General features: G+C 38.9%; 1 protein-coding gene across 2 annotated transcripts in view; it reads left to right on the top strand.

Annotated features, from left to right (window-relative positions):
* The window catches only part of LOC129767287 (irregular chiasm C-roughest protein-like), a 434,835-nt gene extending 426,205 nt beyond the window's left edge, over nt 1–8,630 (top strand). The window contains exons 8-11 of one of the 2 annotated variants that reach the window (XM_055768041.1): nt 1,491–1,627; nt 1,775–2,010; nt 2,085–2,395; nt 3,000–8,630. In XM_055768041.1, the coding sequence (XP_055624016.1) occupies nt 1,491–1,627; nt 1,775–2,010; nt 2,085–2,395; nt 3,000–3,424 (1,109 nt within the window). In that variant the 3' untranslated portion in view covers nt 3,425–8,630. The remainder of the gene's footprint in view (nt 1–1,490; nt 1,628–1,774; nt 2,011–2,084; nt 2,396–2,999) is intronic. The other variant, XM_055768131.1, reaches the window with a different exon arrangement.
* The last annotated feature ends 16,630 nt before the right edge of the window (nt 8,631–25,260 follow it).

Below are 25,260 nucleotides of genomic sequence, written 5' to 3' on the forward strand. Positions count from 1 at the left end.
CGAAATCCAAACACTGGTTCTGCCCATTTGTGTGCTTTCCCGAAAAGAACTGCCAATAACAGGCAACTTATGCAGCCGCTAGAATAGAAATAACGAAGAGGGAGAGCGAAACGAGAATATGTACGGTGCGCATTTGTTAAGGTCCATTTATACGTTACTAGTTGCTGACTTGACAGTGAGCAGCTACTGACCCGGTGAATTCGTTTGTCAATTTGGTGACTCGCCTTGTCCGTTCACACAGTGTGAGCTGCTGACGAGAAACTAGATACTACAGCATTGGCTTACCAGGGATGCCAGATGATTTTTCAAATGTCAATTAAATATTTAGAAACAACAATCAGGTCCGAATTTGACAGATGATTGATCCGAAATTGACTTCTCGATTGGCAGTTTTCGTCTCAGGTTTTCAGTTGCATTTAATTAACACAGTGGCACAATTTTATCGAAACATACACGCCAACCGTGTATAAAAATACTTTGTGCTGAATTTCTTCGACCTGAAAGTACTATCCGAAAAAGAATAGAGACATTTCTTTATATTTGGCATTCCTGAATCGAACGCTAAATTCTGTTTTTGATGTTTGGAGAGATGCGAGTGCGAGTAAGTTCAAAAAACTTTGAAGTAGCTCGCACGCCGGATTACACATGAAACTAACTGGCATGATGTGTTCACACGGTGTGAGTAGCTGCACTGCAGTAACTGACTATACCGACTCGTATGCTTACTCGCACCGTCTGAACCCGGCTTTAGACGCGTGTTTGATGCTTGATGAATGGCGATGCACGGTAGACGCCGCTCGTTAAATACTCAGTGCAATGCGTGCATTGATATAAACAAACAAATTGCAACATATGACCAATTAGTGTATTGTTCTCGCAAAGCCAGAAAGAATCGTCACGCAAGCCATTAAACCTTTTCAGGGTCACCGAAACTTTTTACTAAAGAGTTATTTATGAAATTTCGACGTATTCTTCAAAACTCTGCTTCATCTGTACGTTTGGTTTGGGTTACTGGAACATACTATCTCAAACTCCTTAGTTGGCGAAGAAATGATAAGAAATTCCAGCTCATACTATGCTATAAAATAGTATGAGCCTCGGAACTTAATTGACAAACTATACATGTGATTGAAACGTCAAACCATTCAACGCTGATGTCTGGCTTTACTCTTTGCTGATATTGAGACTTATCGACCAATCCTCGTACCAATTGTCCAAATATTAGCTAACCTGCAACTTGTTTGATTCCAACATTACTGTCCACAGTCTGTGTTCCAGTAACATCCTTATCACATCCCATATCCACATTCTCGTAATCATTTTGCACAAATCGATACGCGCTAGCCCACTGCCGTTTGTTGTTCCAGAAAACTGATTTGCATACATATATGAAAATCTAATTTCCAATTCGTGTTCCTTCCCTTCTGCATCGCATTCCACACACCACATCACCAATCTCCTCCCACTGGATGTGCTTCTCGGAAAAGCAGAAAATATTTTATTACCAGTCATCATTTTCGGTTCCCTCGGTGGACTGACACTTTTAATCATCATCATCGTGACGACGATGTGCTTTAGAGGTAGAAAGGGCAGAAAGAAGCTCCCGCCGGCGGATGTGATACCGAAGGTAAGATCGGAGCTAGATACTGTGGTGTGCTTGCGCACGAAAATTTTATTCTATCCTCTCAGGAGTGGAATTTAATTTCCTTTTTTCGATCTACCTCTCCTGTGATCTATCGCATTTTTTGCAACCATCGACAAAAAAAATGTACAGCAGCACATTTCCGAAAAGGATTGTAAGGAGCTGGAACGACGAACGTCGAATGCTGGTGACCTGAAACTAGATTGTGATAATGAATTCATCGAAACCTGCCTCGGACCAGACGGAATGACGACCCAGGTGAACGTAGTTCTCGGTTCGAGTGCAACAATCGCCAACCATAACAGAAGTGGACCAAGCGATGGAGCCGCTTCGGTCGGAAGCTCGGTGAAAACATCGAGCGATTATCGGTACGGTGTTATTTCTTTTGGGTGGAATTTGAATTTAATCAATCATTCTCATTTTACTTCGTTCGTTCCTTTAGATTTTCCGGTGATTTCACCGAAAGCTTGTGTCAACCAGCCAACAAGAGTGGTGGCAGTAACAGCAACAATGGTCACGTTCCGTACGTGGATTACTCACACGATTATAGCCCACCGGCTGCACATTTGATCCAATTCCGAACGAGTACCAGTAGCAGTAATATCAACAGTAGCATAAGTAACCAGAATCAAACTTGTGTCAACAGTAGTGGACACATGACTTTGGGTCGCCCTCGATTGTCGGAGCTGAGGCAGGATAAAGCACTTCCAAGCATTCAGGGGAATCTTTGCTCTCTGTCTAATGGAATAATCAGTAAGTAAAACATGTCAATGGTCGTAGCGGTTATGTTACCGTGAAGCAATTACTATAAATATCTTCGGTCAACTGGGATACTGGGATTAACATCCTCCTCCTCTTGGAGTGACAGAAAGTTTCGACTGAACCGGAACATTCGGTGCAATTTCCTATCTCGCACCGACGAAATCTTACCGCTCGGTGGAAGTTCCAGATCTGGGAAAAATCTATTATTTTAAAACTATAAATTTACAGCTTCCTGTGGTTTCCACCGACGCGTTTGCTCTAAGCTTTGAAAGTTATCTCGCCAGAAGAGAGATGAACTTTTCTCACCAAGGCAGTTTTAATAGATTTTTGTTTACATAAACTTTATCACAGTGCAGTGCACCAGGGCATAGTTTGGCTGAACATTTCAGACGCAGGCTTTCGAGAGTAGAATTATTGCTACCAGTGATAGAGCAGAGAGAAGCAAAGTTTCGTTTCCTTTTTTTTTCATTTGAATTATGAGACTCTGGTGCAAGAGAAAATTCCATCGATTGATTTAATTCAACACAGACAGTTTGCTCGATTAAATTCTATGTTTTTAATGAACATTGCTACGTTCGTTTCCATCTCTTTCCAGAGCAACCAGCTCTTCGGACAAACGTACCATTCGATAGCAGTTACAGCAGTCCATACATGCGTAGCAACAGTACCAGTTTTACCTCGATCCCACCGGCCACTGCAAATCTGGCGATCACTCCTGCCCCTCCGCCGTACAATGTGGCCACGCGATCTTCGCATGGCTTCAACGGTGGTGGTGCGGCCACCATTTCCTTGGGTTACAGCCCGGGAGCAGCAGGAACCGATTCAACAAGTCCGATCTCGCCCCAATCCGGTTCACTTTCGCTTTCTCAAACGTCCCACCCCGGCGGCGAACAGACTGGAGGAGCTGCCACTACCTGCAGCAACAGTAGCCATCATCCGGGCAGCCCTTCTGCAGGTCAATTTATTCTTCCAAGCAGTGGAACCGTCAAACAACATCAACACCAAGCAACGCATGTGTGAGTTAACCTTGCAGAGTGAAATCGATTCTGTAATAATAATTAGCATAATCAGTTTAAGTCAGATAAGTAGTGTCTAAGATATACGAGCTGTTAAAAGGCCTTATTTGGATTCAGCAATAGAAAATATTGTATGATGTACGTAGTCAATGAATAGTTCGAGTGACTAATGTGTTCACCTCCCAAATTGGAGGGAAGATTTAGTTGAAGTCCTTGTCAAAATTATTACACTAAATTAATTACACTGTACGCTGAAATCTACATATCTTCGGGATAAGCTAAAGATGAAAAGTGACCGAATTAGTGGTTAGCGGCCTCAGTACAAATTACACTTGTTGTGAGCAGGGGGGACAAGGTCTATCAAATCCGAGGTCAAATCTCCGCCTTTGAAAAGTCGGAACCCTCTATTTCAAAAATCAAGGCGGTTTTACACTGACAACCATTCAAAAAAGTCACAGGAAGGTTGTGTGCGAGACACGACCGCATATTTGACTTAGAATCCGGTTAGGCTATGATGTTGGATATGTTGGAAAAATTACATCGGTAAACTCTTTGATTATGATTTGGTGGTCCTGAAAAGGGCCGTTTTGTTTGGTATTGTTTGTTCAGTTTCACTGTTTGTATTTACACCAGTGTTCACCGAGTGATGGTAAACAATCGTTGGATGGTGCGTATCTGATAAAAGATACCGAAGTGGAACGAGATATGATGAAAACCGCCCTCTGTGATCCTAGACGAGATGCCTCCTGTGTTATGTATGGATGAAATAAAGAAAAAATAACTCACCAATGTAATATATGATAATTACCAATACCCAACACAATTATCATTTTTTCTCAACAGTAAAAACATGTTACTTTAACATAGAGAAAACATATTTGACATGGAAAACACTTATACTATACTACATGTAGAGCACATGGGAAATCAATTTTTCTAATATTTCTTCACTTTTCCAATTTTTCTCGCCGTAAAAATTTTCCTTGGGTGAAAATGAACACAACAAAACAGACAGTTTAAACCGAACGACCCGTTCTCGAGGGGGAACGCACCTTGGTTTTTATTTACGAAAATTGAAATAAATCGTTTCATGTCATTTTTAATACAACTGCTACCATATACAATTTTACACCTACACTTGTGCTAAATTTTTCACAATATACGATCGGTCATTGATATGAAATTTCACGAAGCAACCAACATTAAAGTTCCAAATTTAAATTTTATTTGCTAGAATTAATCTATCACTCACCTTACTTGCAATATAAAAATGCCCCCGACTTGCATATATTTGCAATGCTGATTTCCCCCAGACTGCTTGGTTTTGATGTCTCTGTTAGGGAACCGCCGCATGTGTCGTCAATTTCGACCAATTAAAAGAGAGTATTTCCGTAAGGATAAGGGTTGAGATTTTTCAATTGTTCGATAGTTAGTTTCATGACATATATCGTAAGTGACCCACTTTTCATCGCCAGTCACCATCCGCTTCAGAAACGGGTCGATTTTGTTGCGATTCAGCAGCGATTCACATGCGTCGATACGGTCAAAGATGTTTTTTTGCGTCAACGTGTGTGGCACCCATACATCGAGCTTCTTTGTGAATCCAAGCTTCTTCAAATGGTTAATAACGGTTTGATGACTTATCCCCAGCTCTTGGCCGATGCTACGGTTGCTACTATGCCGGTCTTTCTCGGCTAATTCAGCGATTTTGTCGCAATTTTCGACGACAGGCCTTCCGGAGCGTGGCGCATCTTCGACGACCTCTACACCAGAACGAAAACGTTGAAACCATCGTTGTGCGGTGGAAATGGAAACTGTATCGGGTCCATAAACTGCACAAATTTTATTGGCAACTTGAGATGCATTTTTGCCTTTGTCATAGTAGTACTGTAAAAAATGTCGGATTTTCTCTTTATTTTGCTCCATATTTGCGACACTATAACTCACGAACGACTCAACCAAATAAAACACTGTCAAGGACTATATTATAGTGCGCAAAAATACCTTTCCAACAAGCTATAGTATAACTCTATACAATGAATACAACTAGAACTACGCGATTACAACGACACCTCGCGGAAATACCGCAGGACTTTTTTGACAGCCTAATATTCTATCTTCGATTAGGGATGCCAGATATTTTTCTCTAATATCCTCGCACGGCATATGGAGATGTCTTGTGATGTCTACACTCGTGGATGGCTTATGTTCTTGTTTTCAAGAAAACTATCTCTAAAAGTAAGGATGCTATGCCAGCGTGCAAAACAATATAACAACAATTTCGTTTAGAAACTATTTGTTTTAAAACAGTTTTATTTGCATACAAACATACAGTATGTTTGTAACCTGTCTGTAGCGCTGTCCCACATTAATAGGTATTTGACCCCCTCATGTTGACCGATTGATCTGAAATTTGGAACAAACCTTTATCCATGCAGTCATTATAAAACTGCGTATTTCATGATCTTGAAAATCCAAGATGGCGACCGCTCCAAAATGGCGGATTACATATCTTCTCAAAACCTCATCATTATGGGTTTTTCTAAAATCCCATCAATAAGGGTATCAAATGAAAGGGCTCGACTAGTAGAATACAGTTGTTTGTGGAAAATTCAAATTCAAAATGGCCGCCCCACGAAATGGCGTCATATATATATTTTTTTTCAAAAATCCATCAATATGGGTATTGAATGAAAGGGCTTGACTAGTAGAACACAGTTATATATGAAAAATTTAAATCCAAGATGGCGGCCTCCACAAAATGGCGGATCACATATTTTATCAGAATTCCATCAATATGGGTATCAAATGAAAGGGCTTGATTGGTAGAATACAGTTATTTATGAAAAATGCAAATCCAAAATGGCTGTCACCACAAGATGGAGCAATATGTATATATTTTTCAAAAACTCATCAATATGAGTATCAAATGAAAGGGATTGACTAGTAGAATACAGTTATTTGTGAAAATGCAAATCCAATATGGCGGACCCCCCTCTTTAAGGGGGGAGGGGGTGGTGCTGCCATACAAACGAAACACAAACTTCTGCATAACTCGAGAACTATTCAAGCACAATTTGAGATGTGAGGGTTTTTAGGTATGAGAAATGTTTCTATAACGACACCCCTCTCTCCTCTGGAATGGAGAGAGGGTCCCATGAAAATATTACACATATTTCATCCAAAAATACTCCAACCAAACATGACAATTGAAAATTTTCGGAAAACTCTGAAGGAAAAAGAGAAAATTCTGAAAATTAAATTCCCATATGTTCTACAATTACATAGTGACATGTGCTATTAGTCCATTTGATGTTTGCGCTAGCGAAATTGATGTTTGTTCGAAACTGGAAATGGATTTTAATGTGATGAAACACACTCCTATATCTTCTTCTATCTATACCGATAAAAAAGTATCGCCGAATGTGTTGATAAGAGCAGAACTCGAGCAAGGAATTGTTCGATTAAAGGCTGTCATAATTCTATTATATTTTCTGTATAAAAAACAGGAAGTGGGTTATATCCATGGTATAACCGCAAGGGTGACGTAGGACTATCGTTGATTTAGAGATCATTTGATTGAAGTTGAATCTGAATTCATTCTGAATGAATGAATATTTGAGTTACGTTACGTTGGAGGCACAAGGTTTTATGCATCCAATATTGGATACGGAAATATCCTACTGATGGGGAAGAATAATTTTCAGAAGCTATCCTGTTAATTGCGATTGATTGAAAAATCACAAAACCAAATGTATTTGATTGCAGTGTTATATGGATAGAAAACATTAGAATAAACTATTTCGCATCAATGTATTTTTCAATTCCCAGGGGAACTGGCAGAGTATTATTCAGCAACGATTAATTCTTTTCAGATTTTCCTCGATACTCGAAGCCCACCAGTGGTTAATACTAACTCGATAACCACCTGTTAGTAGCATTTGATTGAAAAATATTTGGTCGCAGTGTTACATGGATAGAAAACATTAAAATAAACTCTTTCACATGAATGTATTTTTCGATTCCCAGGGGAACTGGCATATTATTTTTCAGCAATGATTAGTTCTTTCCAGCCCTCCAGTGGTTATTGCTAACTCGATAACCACCTGTTAATAGCACTTGATAGGAAAATATTTGGTCGCTGTGTTATATGGTTAGAAAACATTAAAATAAACTCTTTCGCATGAATGTATTTTTCAATTCCCAGGGAACTGGCAGATTATTTTTCAGCAACGATTAGATCTTTCCGAAATTTTCTCGATGCTGAATGGCGTCCAAACGAATATATTCCTTTCAGTTTGGTCTGTAAAAAACTTTTCTGAACTCTTATCCATCAAATTTGGAGCCCTGAAAAGGGCAGTTGATTTTATGCTAAGCTAATAGCACGCTCTACTCGGATACGATGGACCAGCTGGATGTCCTTGGGCATGATGTGACGCGTTTTGCATGGATAGCACACAAATTGTTATTTTCGAATAGGCCTCCTGCAGCATCATAACCGCGGAACTTTGGAAGCGCAAATCGGTTTTGAAGTCCTGAGCAATTCCACGAATCAAATGCTGCAAAGGTAGATTGCGGATCAGCAATTCGGTCGACTTCTGATAGCGATAGACGAATTTCAGCAAAGTTCCCGGTCGATAGCGATGTGGTCTCCCCGCGGCTGGTACACTTATCCGAGCTGCTTTCGTGGTGCCTTACCACCGAAAGACTAACAAGCTGTGTGCTTGGTCCCACACAAACGAGTCCTCACGGTGCGAGAGTAGAGTAAGAAATGAACGAAAGCAAAGAAAGTGTCATTTTATAAACCATAAATATTCCGAGGAAAATTAGGTAAGGCTTTATGTTTTCCTTCACGATGATCAAGTAAACATTCTGATTCATTACACCATCGATGGGATATAATCGAGGATTCCAGTTTTACCAAGAAAATTACCCAGAGCAAATTGCTTAATTACAATTTTTTAATGATTTACAATCTGGCAATCAGGATTTCCGTTTCATATTTCAAGTCATTTTTAACACAACTTCTACCATATACAATTTTACACTTATACTTGTGGAGGCGATCTGGCGTAGTGGTAACATCCGTACCTCTCACGCTAAAGGTCACGAGTTCAAATCTTACTCCCGACATTCTTCCAAAAAGGAAGTGGAGTGACGAACCAGCCAAAAGTGTTATAAATCACTATAATACAGAAAGAAAACAAAATTACACTTGTGCTAAATGTTTCACAATACACTATCGGTCATTGAAATGAAATTTCACGAAGCAACTAACATTTAAGTTCTAAATTTGTATTTTATTTGCTAGAAATAATCGTATCACTCATTTACTTCACTATTGATTGTATTCGTTTTTTATTGTTTTTCTCGGGACCAAAAGCGCTATATTTTTTTATATTATTTCTGGAAAGCTGCTGAGGATTTTTCACATAACATATGTCGAAACCAGAGAGACGTTTTTTTTTTAGTTTTTGAGTTATGATTTTTCAAAGTTATGAATTTTTTAAAAAAGTTATTTTTGGAAAAAGAGGAAAAAGTTGATTTTTCGGACAACCCCAAAATGGAAATCTTCACCCATACGTGTCTAATGTTTTGCGGTATGAAACAAAACTACCACTTTTCACAAAAATCTGAGAACCACTACACTCTGTCCAACTTATATAAGACAAGGTGATGATCTTGCTGCTTTGTGTCATTGTGATTAAAAGATGCTTCAATTTATATTCTAGGTATTATCTGGAAATAAATCTGGAAAATGCCGAAGGAAAAAGTGCTCGCGGAGAGAGAAGAAAGTCAAATCGATGCATTTCACCAAGAAAATATTGGTTTCAGAGAAATTGCTCGTCGGATTGGACGAGATCCCATCAAGTAGTGCTCAATTATTTGGCGAATCCTCAAGGATTCAGTATGTAGGAGAGAGCTCCACGTAAATCGAAGCTCTGTTAAGGGGATAATCGGAAAAAAGTTAGAACAGCTTCGAATACTTCATACAAATAAAGCAATATTTTAATTTGAATGTTTCTCGGGTGACAATTCCTCAAGATTTGTTAAAAATCCTCACATAAAGAGGGGCTTAAAGGTTGAAGCTCCTCATCTCACACCATCTCACATCGGAAGTCGTCTGAGTTTTGCCAAAGCTCACATGAACCGACAGTGGGACATGGTATGTTGCGACAAAGAATGTTTCCAAAAGAATACATTTTGCTATATACCATAACGAAAAGTTCTTCAATGTATAGGTTATCTTCAATGACGGAAAACAGTTCAATTTGGATGGTTCTGATGGTTTCAACGAGTTCTGGCGTGGTTTACGGAAGGAAGAACAGTATTTCAACCAGGAATTTCGTTTTTCAATTAGTACCCCAATAAGTTCCCGAAAGACGCAATCCTACGTCAAAAAATTAAATCGTGTATGACCATCTTGTGACACTTACTTACCTACTTACTTTTGTGACAACCGATCCTACGCCATACTGCTTGGAAGCAGAGATGCCAGGTTTCAAGACATGTCTTCATTTCTCTAGAAGACATTAGTTCATATGCGCTCGAGAATTCTAATGATTGTGACATTGTATTTCTATCATTTTGGGTCAATAATATACAATAGATTTACCTAGATCCTTCATATGACCACTTCACAAATCGAAGGTTTTCCGGTTACATACCGTCTCAATAATTAAGTAATATGGTTTGAGTTACAACCAAAAGTTCAAAATAGAAATAAAGAAATTGAGTTATCACAGTTTCGTTTTTTTGTAAGAATTGGTGCTGTATTCGCTCAATCAACGGTTTATCAAGCCAATTATCATTTCTAATCTTACAAAGTTTAGTTCGCAATTGCGCAATATATTCATGGTACACTTCAAAACCTCAAGGTAAGTTTTATGGAATGTGCTATATAACAATGCCAATCAAAATAAACCTCGAATAAGCTATCAAACTTTATTCAAAAGTAAGTTATGAATTTCAGTTTCCTCCGATATGACATTTCTTCGTACCATGTGAAGACATTTGGAAAAATCACCTGGCATCCCTGCTTGGAAGGAACAAAACTCCACATCTTTTCGCTATATTCATATTGAGCGTTATCATTTTCATCTAAACATCAGAGACACAATTTCAGGAGGTTTCTATTCATCAACCTTCTCTTTCGTTAATAACTCAGCGGTAAAAGCATTTCCTGGTGTAATTTGATGTGTTCATATTTTGATTTTGCATTAATCGATACATTATTACTCGATTATAATTGCAGATATTCGATTATTTGAATCATTCGAACGATTAACCGACATCTCTAATGGAGATCTTGACACCTTCGAGTTGAGGAATGCGAAATTGGATGCAAAGTTGAATTAAGAGAGTCATTTGTTCGAGATGCATGACAAACTAAACACAGTAGCATGGTGAAACATTGAAAGTGACTCAGCGAACGATTCCAATTCAACAAAATCCCGTGGGAATGGTTAAAAAAAATTAGGTTCCCTATGAATCCCATACATTATTCTAAAGGTATAGAAAATTTGTAATAAACAATGGCCAATACATTAAAAAATACATTATATAAATTTCTGGGAATTAATCAACAAAGTTACAGAAAATTCCTCAATACATATTTTTCTACTCCCAATATATGAAGCCTGGGGGATTCTACCATTTTTCCTCACTATTCGCTCTGTAAATTCGTGTTGTTTTTATACAACAAGACAACGGAGCGAAAGACCCAAAAGGTCTCGCACACAAATGTAAAACAATAATGGGAATAAATTCATCGCTGTGTTTGTTCTTTCCCGTTCTCCATTTCTCTGTTCCGAAATTGAGTTTTCCAAATTGGAAATTAAATCTTGAAAACAATTTAATTAGAGTTCTCGTTGTGTTGAGACAGAAAGGGCAAAAAATATTCGCCCCAAAGCGAGAAATCGACACACTAGACAGACAATTAATTTCCATCGACGCGAATTTCCCTCAACCACAAGGGAGGGGAAAACCGCGTAATTCAAATTTTACGACGACAACCGAGAGTGCAAAGCATAATGAAGCGAATGCGACAACAACACTACCGAGAAGTACTTCCACGACTTCATAGTTGGAGTATTGTGAAGAACGATTGGTGTCGAAATAATAAATAATAATGAAAAAAAAAAACTCGAAAAGAGTTTATTGTCACGGAGTACGAGAACAAAACCGTCGCTGAAGTGTGAACTATTGTGACGATAGAACTTGTAGTGAAATATCGCCACAAAACTTCTACATGTAATACTCCCACCACACATTTCAGTGCATGTTCGGCTCAAGGGGCGTAAAGGTGATGAATCGCCTGCGGTATATAAACCGAATCTACCCCCACGCGTATTGATATGATAATGTGTGTATTTATTATCCATCCATGCGTGGCTGGAATATCACATTTGCTGGTGAGATCACCGGAGCAGAAACTGCAAAGAGGATTTTACGCTTTTATGATGGAACTCGGAGCTCGGAGTGAGCTCTTTTCATAAATTCTTAAATTTCAATCAACATCTATTATAGCCACTCACGAGAAAAGCCGATAATTGTGGGTATGTTATCGATTTGGGGGTGAGCTTAACTCGACCGGTGAACGCTGCGAAATGCCTCGGATTCAACAACCGCCGAACGCCGCGAAAGCCGACTATCTCCAGTGCGAGCTGCTGCCACTAATGGAATTATTAAGAGCAAATTCCAGGATGTTGATTGCTGCGGTCATAATTTGAGATGTGGCCCTGTTTGCTATAATAAATATGAAGATACATTACGAATTTATTCGATTGTCAGCGCTACATTCACGCACTGGAACAGTTTTGCGTGACACGAGTGTCGCTTAGAAGGCACATATAAGATTATAGGGAATTTTTTTTTTTCAACGAAATATCTTGGTAGCTCGGTGTGTTTTTCCCAGCATCTTTCTAATACCATTCATGTGTTAGATATATGAATTTTTTCATTAAAATAGAACACATTTGCTTGTCTGGGAAATAAGATTAACATTTTTTTTTTAAAGTACGCCCCATCAAAAAGCTTTGCCTATTTTTGAAGCACCTTTCAGAGACATCGTGGATTTGTGAAGCAATCTGGTCATATTTGGTCACAAAAACAGGAAGTGGGTTATATCTATGGTATATCCGCAAGGGTGACGTAGGACTATCGTTGATTTAGAGATCATTTGTTTGAAGTTGAATCTAAATCCATCCTGAATGAATGAATAAATAAATATTTGGGTGACTTCAAAAACGAAAGTGTTACTTTGAAGACTCAAGGTTTTATGCATCCAATATTGGATACAAAAAACCTTGTTCTGAAGAATAATCTTCAGAAGCTTTCCTGTTAACTGCACTTGATTGACAAATCACAAAACCAAATGTATGTGGTCGCAGTATTGTATGGATAGAAAACATTAAAATAAACTCGCTTGAATGTAATTTTCAATTCCAAGGGGAACTGGCAGATTATTTTTCAGCAACGATCATTTCTTTCCAGGTTTCCTCTCGATAACCAGCAAACGAAAAGAGTTGCGCGCGTGTATGTGTGTGTGTGTGTGTGGCGGCTGCTTCTATGTCTTCCCGAGGAACCGTATTTCGATGCTGATACTCTCTTGGTCACGAGCGTATCAGCATCGGCTTTTCTGCGCTCCCTCACAGTTAAAACAAACTGATTGCATTTCAGGTCAGGTCAAGCCAGGTAATGAATACCTCGATCCCTCGCCGTTCAGCTCGTTCAGTAACGATGTTGTCTTGTCGATGTCCTCAGGCGTCGTGCACAAATTACGTAACGCAAAAATCCGGATTTTCGTAACGCAATTTCCTATCTCTAATAAACAGAAAGTAACGCAACATCTAACCCCTCCCGCCTTATCGCGTTTCGTAATTTGTGCACGACGCCTCACGAAAAATGAATGGGTTTCACCACCAGAATATCATTTCAGTATGCTTTTCGTGCGTGATTGAATCGAGAGAAGGTGTGGTTTACGATGGCAATTTGGAAGGCAAACTAGAGGAGAATGAACTCACTGAGTATGAAAATTTCGGCGACTGAGCAATAATCGATTGAAAATTATATAATTTTGGCGATACGAAACATTTTCCGTTTTTCATGTTATGCATCCATTATTGGATTCGAAAATATCCTACTGATGGGAAAGAATAATCTTCAGAAGCTTTCCAGCTAAATACACTTGATTGAAAAATTACGAAATCAAATGTATTTGGTCGCTGTGTTCGCCATATAATTAGAAAACATTAAAATAAACTCTTTCGCATGGATGTATTCTTCAATTCCCAGGGAACTGGCAGATTATTTTTCAGCAACGATTAGATCTTTCCGGAATTTTCTCGATGCTGTATGGCATCCAAACGTAAATTCTCATTTCAGTTTGGCCTGCAAAAAACTTTTCTGAACTCTAATCCATCAAATTTGGAGCCCTGAAAAGGGCCGTTGATTATATGCTAAGCTAATATAGCACCCTCTCCTTGGATTTGACGGGCCAGCTGAATGTCCTTGGGCATGATGTGACGCGTTTTACTTGGATAGCACACAAATTTGTATCTTCGAATAAGCCTCCTGCAGCGTCATAACCGCGGAACTTTCAAAGCGCAAGTCGATTTTGAAGTCCTGAGCAATTCCACGAACCAAATGCTGCAAAGGTAGCTTGCGGATCAGCAATTCGGTCGACTTCTGATAGCGACGAATTTCATGCGAAGTTCCCGGTCGATAGCGATGTGGCTTCTTCATGCTTCCTGCGGCTGATTCGCTTATCCGAGCTGCTTTCGTAGTGCCTTACCACCGAAAGACTAACGAGCTGTCTGCTTAGTCCCGATGAAACGAGTCCTCACGGTGCGAGAGTAGAGTAAGAAATGAACGAAAGCAAGGGAAGTGTCATTTTATAAAACATAAAAGAATCGAATGTAAACCCCACCCACTTTATTGTATAAGCTTACTGTATACTCACGAATATAATAAGGGTGGGATTTAGATTCTATACTTTTATGGTTTATAAAATGACGCTTCCTTTGCTTTCGTTCATTTCTTACTTTACTCTCGCACCGTGAGGACTCGAGCTCGTTAGTCTTTCGCAGACAGCTCGTTAGTCATTCGGTGGTAAGGCACACGAAGTCAGCTCGAATAAGCGCACCAGTAGCAGGATAGGTGGAGAAGCCACATCGCTATCGACCGGGAACTTTGCGTGAAATTCATCGCTATCAGAAGTCGACCGAATTGCTGATCCGCAGCTACCTTTGCAGCATTTGGATCGTGGAATTGCTCAGGACTTCAAAACCGACTTGCGCTTCCAAAGTTCCGCGGCTATGACGCTGCAGGAGGCTTATTCGAAGATACCAATTTGTGTGCTATCCATGCAAAACGCGTCACATCATGCCCAAGGACATCCAGCTGGCCCATCGTATCCGAGGAGAGCGTGCTATATTAGCTTAGCATATAATCAACGGCCCTTTTCAGGGCTCCAAATTTGATGGATTAGAGTTCAGAAAAGTTTTTTACAGGCCGAACTGAAAGGAGCATTTAGCGAAAATCGTGGTTTCGATAATAATTCGTTACCGATATGTGCCATGGATATGGATTTCTTAATGAAGAATATGAAATACATGACATGATGTAGTGAATATATCCGAAGAAATCACTTTGGTGAAACTGCATTATAAAATTATTTGTGTACGAATGCCGCAATCGATAGTCGACTCTAAATTGCGCTGGGTAATTTCCTCGGAGGACTCGATTCCTCCTTTGAACATTAATAATCTCTTTCTGGCAAAACGATGTGGTATGAATCACATTATTTGAATGATAGAATGAAGAAGTTTTCTGCCAATTTCCTTCAACCTCCAAACGTATCTTTCTCCCGTTTGTCGTTTTCGCGTTCGCTAATCCTTTCTCACAACACCCATTTCTCGTTTGAGAAATTGTTGAGTAAACATTGTTTGCCAGTGCGCGTAGAGCGGGAATTCCTAAAGATTCATTGCACCTCTAATAAATTGCCGAAAGACGTGGTCTTATTTGTATTTGGTTGCAGTGTTATATGGATAGAAAACATTAAAATAAACTCTTTCGCATGAATGTATTTTTCAATTCCCAGGGGAACTGGCAGTTTATTTTTCCGCGCGTGTATGTGTGTGTGTGTGTGTGTGTGGCGGCTGCTCCGATGTTTCAAGCGGAACCGTGGCATCACTCTCCTCCTGATGGATTCCCTTTTGGCCTTAGGTGCACAAACAGGCTCTTGGTGACACCGTTCATCAGCGTTTTCATGATAAACGAAATTAGCTTCACAACAACAGCGACAACATGCTCCAATCGCTGTTCAATCATAACTGAGTGGGTTTACGAGCGGCGCTCGCTTATATACCGATTGGTGATTTCAATAGCCTGTTTTGAAAGCAATTTTAAGACTATTGAAACAAGTTTTTGGATCAAAAAGTAACAAGTATATGACGCGTAGACATTTTATCTTTCAAATGAAGTGTTTATCATACAATTTCGTTCAGTTGTTTAGGAGCTATTAACGCTCAAAATCTCGGTCTCCAGCGTAACGCTTTCGTTCTCGAAACATTGGTTTTACACCCCGGTATAGAAATGAAAGACGTAGTCCTACGTCAAAATTATTTTATTCTGTTGTAAGGGGTTTGGAACTCTCATAATACATAATTTTTTATATCAAGCTACTATTTTTGTTATACTCGCGTATGCAATCTTATTTTACGTCCATATAAAGAGGAACGAAAACATGATTTCTGATGCAAAAAAGAAGTCACCCCATCAATGGACGGTTTATTGTCTACCCATCGTGAATTCAAACCAACGAACTAAGACATTTATCTAGTATGACATAAAGGTCCTCGCGTTAGTATTAGTGAATAGCGAGCAAAATAGCGCACACACACTGCACGCTATTTTATACGTGTGAGTCATTTTCGTGTACAATACAAAAGAATACAAAAGAATCTAACTAATCACCTGTAGAGTGAGACAAACCACGTTGAACTCAAACATCGATGCATGCACACGTACATGGGAGAAAGAAAGAGAGGAACGAATTCGTTTTGGGGGAAGTCACTTCAAAATACAATGAGGACCAGTCTTCCGAAAAACACTCACACATGTCCACGCGATGTGAAAATTCCATGTTTTTGTTTGAATTCGAACATGATTCCCGCTAGTGTTGAGTGTCTATCCCCAACACGAACAATGATACACAAACATAGACATGTGAAAACAAACACGATGTTTATAATTCAAGAACATCATGTACAAACATATCACCCGATGTCGCAGTATTCATTGCTTTCGTTTCGTTTCTTTTCATACACCGAAAGAAATTATTCATCCCAAAACATTTCTTCGTAGAATACTTTTTCACAGAAACGAACTTGAAATTTAGTTCGCATTTCAAAAATTGCACGAACTAAGAGGCTATAAGTTCATGCACCAAAATATATATTTTTATTAAGGCTCATATGGCGTCAGCCTAACGGGGCCGGGAGTTCAATATTTTGACAATGTTTGCTTACAACTATGTTAGTAATATGTAACCGATTACTCGCGGTTGGCTCGAGGTTAGTATTACAAGTGTTCTCATAATTGGAATGTTGCAGTCTTCAGTGCTCTGTACGTGTGCCCGACATGGGATACTTCCTATTGGGATGCAGCTGACCGTTAATCAGCAACGACCCCCTAGTCTGCACCCCATATCTAGCGTGGTACGTCTTTTTCGACTCGAGGAATCCAGGATAGAATGATCACTAGCCGGCGCAATCATCAGCTCGTGTAGAGCTGTCATGAGCGGTACAACCTTTGGCTCTTGTTGAATCATCAGTGGACTGCACAACCTGCGGCCCGTGTATCTGTAAAGAGTGTGTTTATGTATTGCCGCGACTAAGTAAAAGTTTATAGATCGTTCATGCACATTTTGCAAGTCTGATTAAATAATCCTTGGTTTCGTTCAAAGAAAACATTCTCTGAATAGAAAGAAGCTTTCTATTTTATTTTTTTTTGCGTGCATGTTGGCAATTAAAGTCTGGGGAGCCGACTGCATAGCAGGCGACTTCGTACAAATGCTGACCAAAAAAATAAATACCCAAAAATTAGTTTTAGATGCAACCTTCAGCGGCACACAGCAGAACCAGCAGAGGAATTTCAGCGGCTAAAACACACCATTAATTTCTCGATGTTATCACAAACTGAATGAAGGAAAAAACTAAAAGCTACACTTACACTGCACTACATATGCTATGTGTGCATGCGATTGCATCATCCTTTCTTCTCCTCTTCTCCGCTCGTTTTATAGCTCGGGTCGCGATCGTCGCGAACAAGCAGTATTGGCCAATTGTATTCAAAGATCCAGCCAAAATTGTTGCTCCCGTGGTCGAGTGGTTAGCGTCACGCCTAACATATCACTGCTGAATAATTCAATTTTAGTACGTGTTCAAATAGCTAATAATAGCGAATGTTACATGAATTCAATATATAAATTGATGCGTGCACTAAATAATGATATCAAATGTGAAAAACTCTCATATCAATCGATTGTTTATTTTGTTCAGAACAGAAAAAGAGGTTTATTTTATTTACCCAATATTTTTGATGAAGCACCCATTGTCATGATAGAAAAGCATTTTTTCCATGTCAACATACCAACACACCACGCGTTGAGTGGTGGTGGTGTGGTGTCCGATTCGCTTCTTCTACTCTACGCACTGCCGGTGCTTGGGGTGAAAATGCAAGAGAAACTGTACACCATGTTCGAACATCATGTGAAACATTGGGATTAAACATCGTATGTCCAAACATACCACGAATACAAACATGTCACATTTTCTAACATAGGTACGAAAAAATCATGTTTGTACTCAAACACAAAACTGTGAACAGCAGCGTGGACATGTTTATTCCGGACGCAGTGTTTTTTGTGAAACATGGAAGACTGATGAGGACAATTGGACTGGGAAGAATGAAATGCGATCCGAAGCGATCAGTTCTTGTGGCCGATGTGATCGGGGTCAACATGATCCGATGCAGAATGCTTTTTCAGGTTTTTTTGTTGTCTGTCGATCAAACCATGTCAAAACAATCTATCAGGATTTCTTGCCATGGCTTTTAAACGTCAGGAAATGGTTGATTAATCATTCTACGAGTTTTGACGTGGGACTACGTCTAAGTGGAGTATATGGGGGGTAAAATGAAAACCTAAACACAGAACATGCAGGAAAAAAAGAAAGATTCCAATTGCTTTTAACTCGAACATTTCTTACTGGATCGCAAAGATGTTTGCATCAATTGATACGGAATATTTCTACGCTTCTATCGCAATTAATAAAATGTTATTTTCCATTAGATAAACAATTGAATAACTGTGAAATGTCAAGCGTTATCTAAACGCCCTAACTGCCTAGTTTTGATTGGCCCGATTTACGGTTTCCCGAACACAGACTTGAAAATCAATGTACCTGTGGGAATCCGCTTAGCAAATATACATGCATATTTTTGTTCCAACCGAGCTGTGTTTCCCTAACACGGACTTCAAAATCAATGTGCCTGGGGAATACACTTTGCAAATACATGAAAGTCGGGTGTATTTTTCTTCCGACTGAAATGTGTTTCTCTAACACAGACTTCAAATCCAAGAAGTGTGGGGAAATTGGCATTACAAATACATGCAATTCGGGGGCATTTTTATTCCTGCTGAAATGTGTTTATCCATTACAGACTTCTAATCGAAGGTGTCTGGGGAACTCGGAATTGCAAATCGGAGGCATTTTTGTTCCGACTGAAATGTGTTTGTCTAACACAGATAAACCAAGATGTCATCATACCAAACGTAAATGGACTGTCATTAAATTTACTTATAAAGAAGAACATAATCTATCCAAATGCATGAATTGACCTCACATGGTATCATACAATCTTTTTACTCACAAATCATATATATTGAATTCAGATGAATTCGGGAATTGTTTCATTCAATCAAAAATTAAATCAATACAAACAAATGATTGCTAAGCTAAGGTAGTCCCACGTCAACCTTGCGGTTATATCAAAGATATAACCCACCCATTTTTGTTCAGATTGGCCATCGTTCTCATCCAATAGGGTTTGCGATTAAGGGTCTTCAAATACTTTCGGTGGTTCCACGTTCCTCGTTCAACACATCTCAATTACCACTTTTAAACTTTTAGAATCGGCCAAAACATTGCACAAACATTCTGTGCGAATCGAAAGCAGTTTTTTGTTAGTCTGTTAACGACCTCAAACGATCAATTTGAACAATTCATAGCTCAAAAAACGGCCAGAACTGGAAACTGAACACGATCTAGTGATTTATTTCCGGTCCGCACACATGCAGTCATCGTCGTCATATATTGTTACACTGACTAAAATTATAATTATTTATCTTGAAATGTTACATTTTTGTTATCAAAACGTCGCAAACTTAATTACACATGAAATATGATTTTTATTGATTATTTTGTAGATACGTTAACTAGTTCGATATTCAACAGCTGTTCAAAATTTACGAGTCATAGTACTTTTACTATGAAGGAAATAGATGTCATGGAGTGAAAAATGATTGTTTAATTGTTTAATTGTTTAATTGTGTTAATTGTTAAATAGTTGAAAGACTCTTCGCCTTCAGTAGACAGATGTATTACTGAATTTTAACGTGAACATCAACAAGTAAAGAAACAACATAGGGATGAAATACATTTTGGATGCATTTTGGGTTGCAGAAAGCTCATGACTTCTTACATATCAACTATTCATGCGTGAGAAATGATCTCAGCCCTAAAAGCGTATTTCGACAGTCTTGTGAATTCTAAATTGAAAGAATCTCATTTGATAATCCGAAATAAAAAAGATTACGAAAATCGACTTCATCGAAGCTTTGGCTATTATTAATGTTGGTTCGTTAAGACTAAGCTCACCAGACATTTTGAAATGATTTTTGAATTACCCACTACAGAAATGATATTTCTTGGATTCAAACTTTCCAAAAAACAACGTGAAATAACGTTCATAGATGGACACAACAATTGTGTAGAACTGGTATGTACTCCGAAAACTCTGCTCCGTTCCATTTTTTGTCTTTCCAAACTGAAGAATCTCTCACAAACAAGGGCGAAGAAAATATAGTACCTACTTTCACCCGTTTTGCTCTTTAACTTCGCCTTCTGCCGTCTAACATCATCGATGGTAAACCATTTTTAATGTGTCTAGTAGCGGACGTCAAAAGAACGAAAGCAATTTTAACTTTTATCTGAAACTTTTGCTCACCATAAGGAACGTTGTGAATGTGAGAAAAATAAATGCAAAACACCACCCAAGAATAGTGAGAGCGGATGCAACTGCTGCCTGATGTTACCGCACGAAACAAAACAAAAAAGTAAATGACATGGCAATAGGAAACAACATTCTCGAATAAAAATAAAGACCATCCATATCTAAACCCCCCTGTCGTACTCGAGGGCTGAGGTGAACATGCCAACCGCTCTGAACACCGTACCAAAGCACAACAGACGGGAGACGAGAAAATAAGCAAATGCGTAAAGCATTTGCGAAACTTTGACTGATAAATAAATTTAAATAGAAGTAAATTTAAAGTTTTAAAGCTTGAAAATATCATAGAATGCGGAAAACAGTTGAACTTGTAAGTAGTTTACCTCCATTTCTGAGCTCTGCTTTCTCGCAAATGCAAATTTGTTTCTTGATTTCCCCTGGATGAAGAAGCAAATGAAGCTAGCTAACTGAATCTCACAGCGAATGAAAATGTGCTTGGTACAACGTACTTTTCTAATATATAAGAATAAGAAAGTTTTTCTCTGATTGGAAAAGGGAATTTGTATGATATAAGTCTTAGAGCTAGATAGACGAGATTGATTTTGAATCTATACAAAGTGTTAGTTAAATATAATGTCAACATTTTTTTGAGCCGTGACGCTGAAGTCAATAAATAGTTTAGTTCAACAACATCACCAAAGCCGTGTATTTATTATGTGCTTAAGTTCTAGCCAAAAATTTATATTCATCCTCAGAACAGCGAAAAAAGGTAAGTAAAATATTGAATTGAATTTTGAAAAACCAATTTATGCACTAAATCTAGTTAATGTAAAGCAATTGATTATACCATGTTGAACCAAAATTAAATTTTCCCGAAGTATTGTTTTCCACAATTAATCACCGCCAGTATGGATTATAGACTTCAGTTTACTTCCCTAGTAGCAGCAGCAGCAGCAGGTAACACGGAAACCTAATTTACTTTCAATAGGCCGAGCGATTTTTCTCTCTCCACCGTTCAATCATCTTGGGCCCAGAGCTCATCCATCCTGTCGTAGGGTCGTAGCCAACCTCGCCTTATGTGTGGTCATCGGCCCGGAACACGGGAAGACAGAGAGAGCCGGGCAGATAGGATAAAATTTTCACTAATCCAATCATCGGCTTCCCTGACACGAACCACTGCTGCTCCAGTGGAAGGAATCCTACGATACTTCGCACAGAAATCATCTTTCGGGGCAGAAGCTTTGAACACACGGAAGGTTAATCATCTTTCCGAGCACACAGATAATGGGAGCAAACACCTCGATAATGAAAATTGATTGAATTGATTGCGTGAAACTCCTGGGCGAAACAATTGTGTGCTTCTTTGAGGTTGAAGTTCACGGGATTCATGAGCGCTAGGGTGTGTGATGAGGGCCATGAATGCATCAGTGCGTTCTCGGGTCAAATGTGTTTTGTTTCGCTAGGTTGTTTTGATAGACATCTATTTTTATTTTATCAACCCATACAACAAAATAATGATTTGGCGACATTCTTTCGTCCACGCGATGTAAAAATATGGGTCATCTATTTAGAAGAGGGTTTCTCAAAGTGGGCGATGTTGACCCCTTGGAGTCGATCGCGGTTTTCAAGGGGTCGACACAAACGAAAATTGATTTTTGGGGTCGACGAGGTCTGAACATCGACCCCTATAATTAACACTTGTTCTTATTTGAAACTTTCATGATACTGTATAAGTTGTATTACGTGAATCAATTCGTTACAATAATGACTAACATTTTAGTAGAACGAATGAAGCCGTGATCAAATTCAAGTCCAAACAAACATAAAAAGCTTGCATTTAGTTTGCAAGTTGTCTGCAAAATAAGATGAATTCATTGTGAACAATGCGCTGAGCTACCAAGTTCGGATCACTTTGGTCTACCACCAAACATACTTTGTTCATGAAGGGCCTCACTCCGATGTAGCATTGCCATGCGACAGAATGAGGATCTCTTTGACAAAGTCAGACAAATTTGTATATTCTTTTCCCGCTACGCCTATGAGTTTCTTCACCCACCAAAGGTCCAAACGTTCATCTTTTCGGCGATAGTTTTATAGCATATCGCACGAACCCAAAGTATCACAAAACTCGAGGAATTCTAGTACTCTTTACAGTTCTGTCAAAAATCAAGATATTTATCTCATAAACTTGATTGTTTCCACAACACTGTTGATTGAAACATTTACAGCGAATCCTAATTCAATTTCAGCCGCTGCTTAGCAGAAACGAATCATCGGAAAGATCGTCGTTTATAAGGGACTTCAGATTCCCTCTCAAAAGTGCTGGCTTGATCATTTTTTTCATTACTGGTTCAAAAGGGTTCGTCAGTTCTAATAGAAAAGGTGCTATAGGCTTGTCACTCTGAAAGTTCGCCATAAATTCAACTACTCTGCAACTACTCTACTCTACTTTGTACTTAGGAACGTAAGTTTGTTTGTACTTAGACGGCAGCTACGTAGGTTTTAAAGTATGGCAGCATGTCAAGGGCTATTTATGCCATCGGTTGGTTTTCGATCCGTTTTACTCCGCAAAACTTCAGCCGATCCAATAGTTCAAGAATATTCGTCTCAACGGAACGTTCTCAAACAGGCTGTACAAACACTGGAGGAATTCATCAATTTTCCAAACCGTCTTTTTCATGTCTTCTTTGAATGAATTGTCAAAACTTGCAAACTGCAGCTACCTATATTCGTGAGCTCGTAGTTTTGGCTGCTTCGGATTTCACGAATATCTTCATTCAACTGCTTCACTACTCTTCAGTTAACATGGGGACCGTCAATGCTGAGTTAACCCTCTTCAAACTAGGTTTAGCTTCAAAATATTTCTTCAATCCGTCGAACAAGTCCAGTGCACGCGTTGAGCTTAGAAAAGCTGAGCCAATGTACCTGGATTCCACTGTTCCCTTCGTTACATTCCAGCAACAGATGCTAACATCCATCTGTTGCTTTTGTGAAATCTTATTTAAAGTTTCGTCGAATCCGATGACGATATCCTTGCAATTTCGAGTAAACGCATTCAAAAGGTATGACTCAATACCGTATGTGATCAGGTAGCCAATTTTAGTTCTGCTGAGCTGCATCTTTGGTACCATTCCACTGTCCGGAAACATATGCGGATAGAGCTTAGCACTAGAGTTTCGTGGGATCATGTCTACCACTTGCTGAGGAAGATTGCCCAAATGAGCTTACGACCTAACTCGTGCGTGTATTCTGCGTTTCAGTGAAAATGGACTAATTACAGTTGCATTGAATTGTATCCACGACTGCGATTTTCGTTGAATCTTCTTTGGCAGCACCTATTTTCATTTTTATTATTTTAATTATTTTTAGTAATCGATTTCTTAATACTCACGGTTTTCAGCAGCCTGAATTATAAATCAATCGAGAGAAATGGTGTAATTCTTTATGTTAGTGTTTGTAGGAAGACGTCGACTAGAGACTCTGACTCTAGACTCAAGTGTCGACGAAAACTCCGTTGACTCTCTGATTGAAGATCAATGTATATAAACATACAAGAGCACTACATTTAAAAAAAAATTGAAAACATTAATCCATCTGATTTTTCCTGGTTTGGGGCTGTCCACATACCACGTGGACAGAAAAATCATGATTTTCGACACCCCCCTCCCCCACCGTGGACAGACGTGGACATTCCTTATACCCCCTCCCCCTATTGTCCACGTGGACATTCCCCCAGTTTTCGGAAAAAAAAATCAAAAAAAATTTATATTTTCCGCTTAAATGTCATTTCAAGTTTGTTTCTATTTCCTATTCATGTTTTTATTGATAAAAATGATAGTCTTATTAATAGTAACGATTTGTTTCGAATTCTTGGATTATTTTCAAGATTATCTGGGAAGCTCATTATTGTCTTCCAAATTCCATTTACATTATCTCTATATTCATATAAAAATATCACCTGTGAATCTACTCTCGAATATTTTCATTAAAGCTGGTTGGTTATTTGAGTATCAAAAATCAAACAATGAAATCAGGCACTTTGTTTGAGAATAACGGGTGTTAAATAAAAAAAAAATTTTAATCACATTTAAAAAAAAAAATTTTTTTCATCGATTTCAGTATTTTTTTATTAATAACACAATGTATTTTCTTCAAAAAAATGTCAGTGAATGTTTGAGTAAGGGCCGTGGTCTGCTGGTCGACGCAACTTTGTCGCGATGCTCTCACAAGAACGATGTACGGCACTTACGTCCATTTTCCGGATACAATTCCGGATTCTTGTAGTCAGTTGCTTCGTGTCCTTGGCCCTCCAATTGTTTTTATACACTAGGGCACTGAGTGAGCCAAAGAAATCCTCTATTGGAGCTGCACTGGGGCAAGTTTGTTGGGTTACGATCTTTCGGCACGAACAGTATCTTTTTCTCCTCAAGATACGCCAGCGTCTTCTTGGCGTAATGGGAAGACGCCTTGTCCGGCCAGAAGACGTACTTCCCATCCGCGTGATGCTCGTTCAGGAACGGCAGCAGGATTTTATCGAGGAACTCT

This window comes from Toxorhynchites rutilus, chromosome 1, assembly GCF_029784135.1.
Source record: "Toxorhynchites rutilus septentrionalis strain SRP chromosome 1, ASM2978413v1, whole genome shotgun sequence".
NCBI classification, from domain to species: domain Eukaryota; kingdom Metazoa; phylum Arthropoda; class Insecta; order Diptera; family Culicidae; genus Toxorhynchites; species Toxorhynchites rutilus.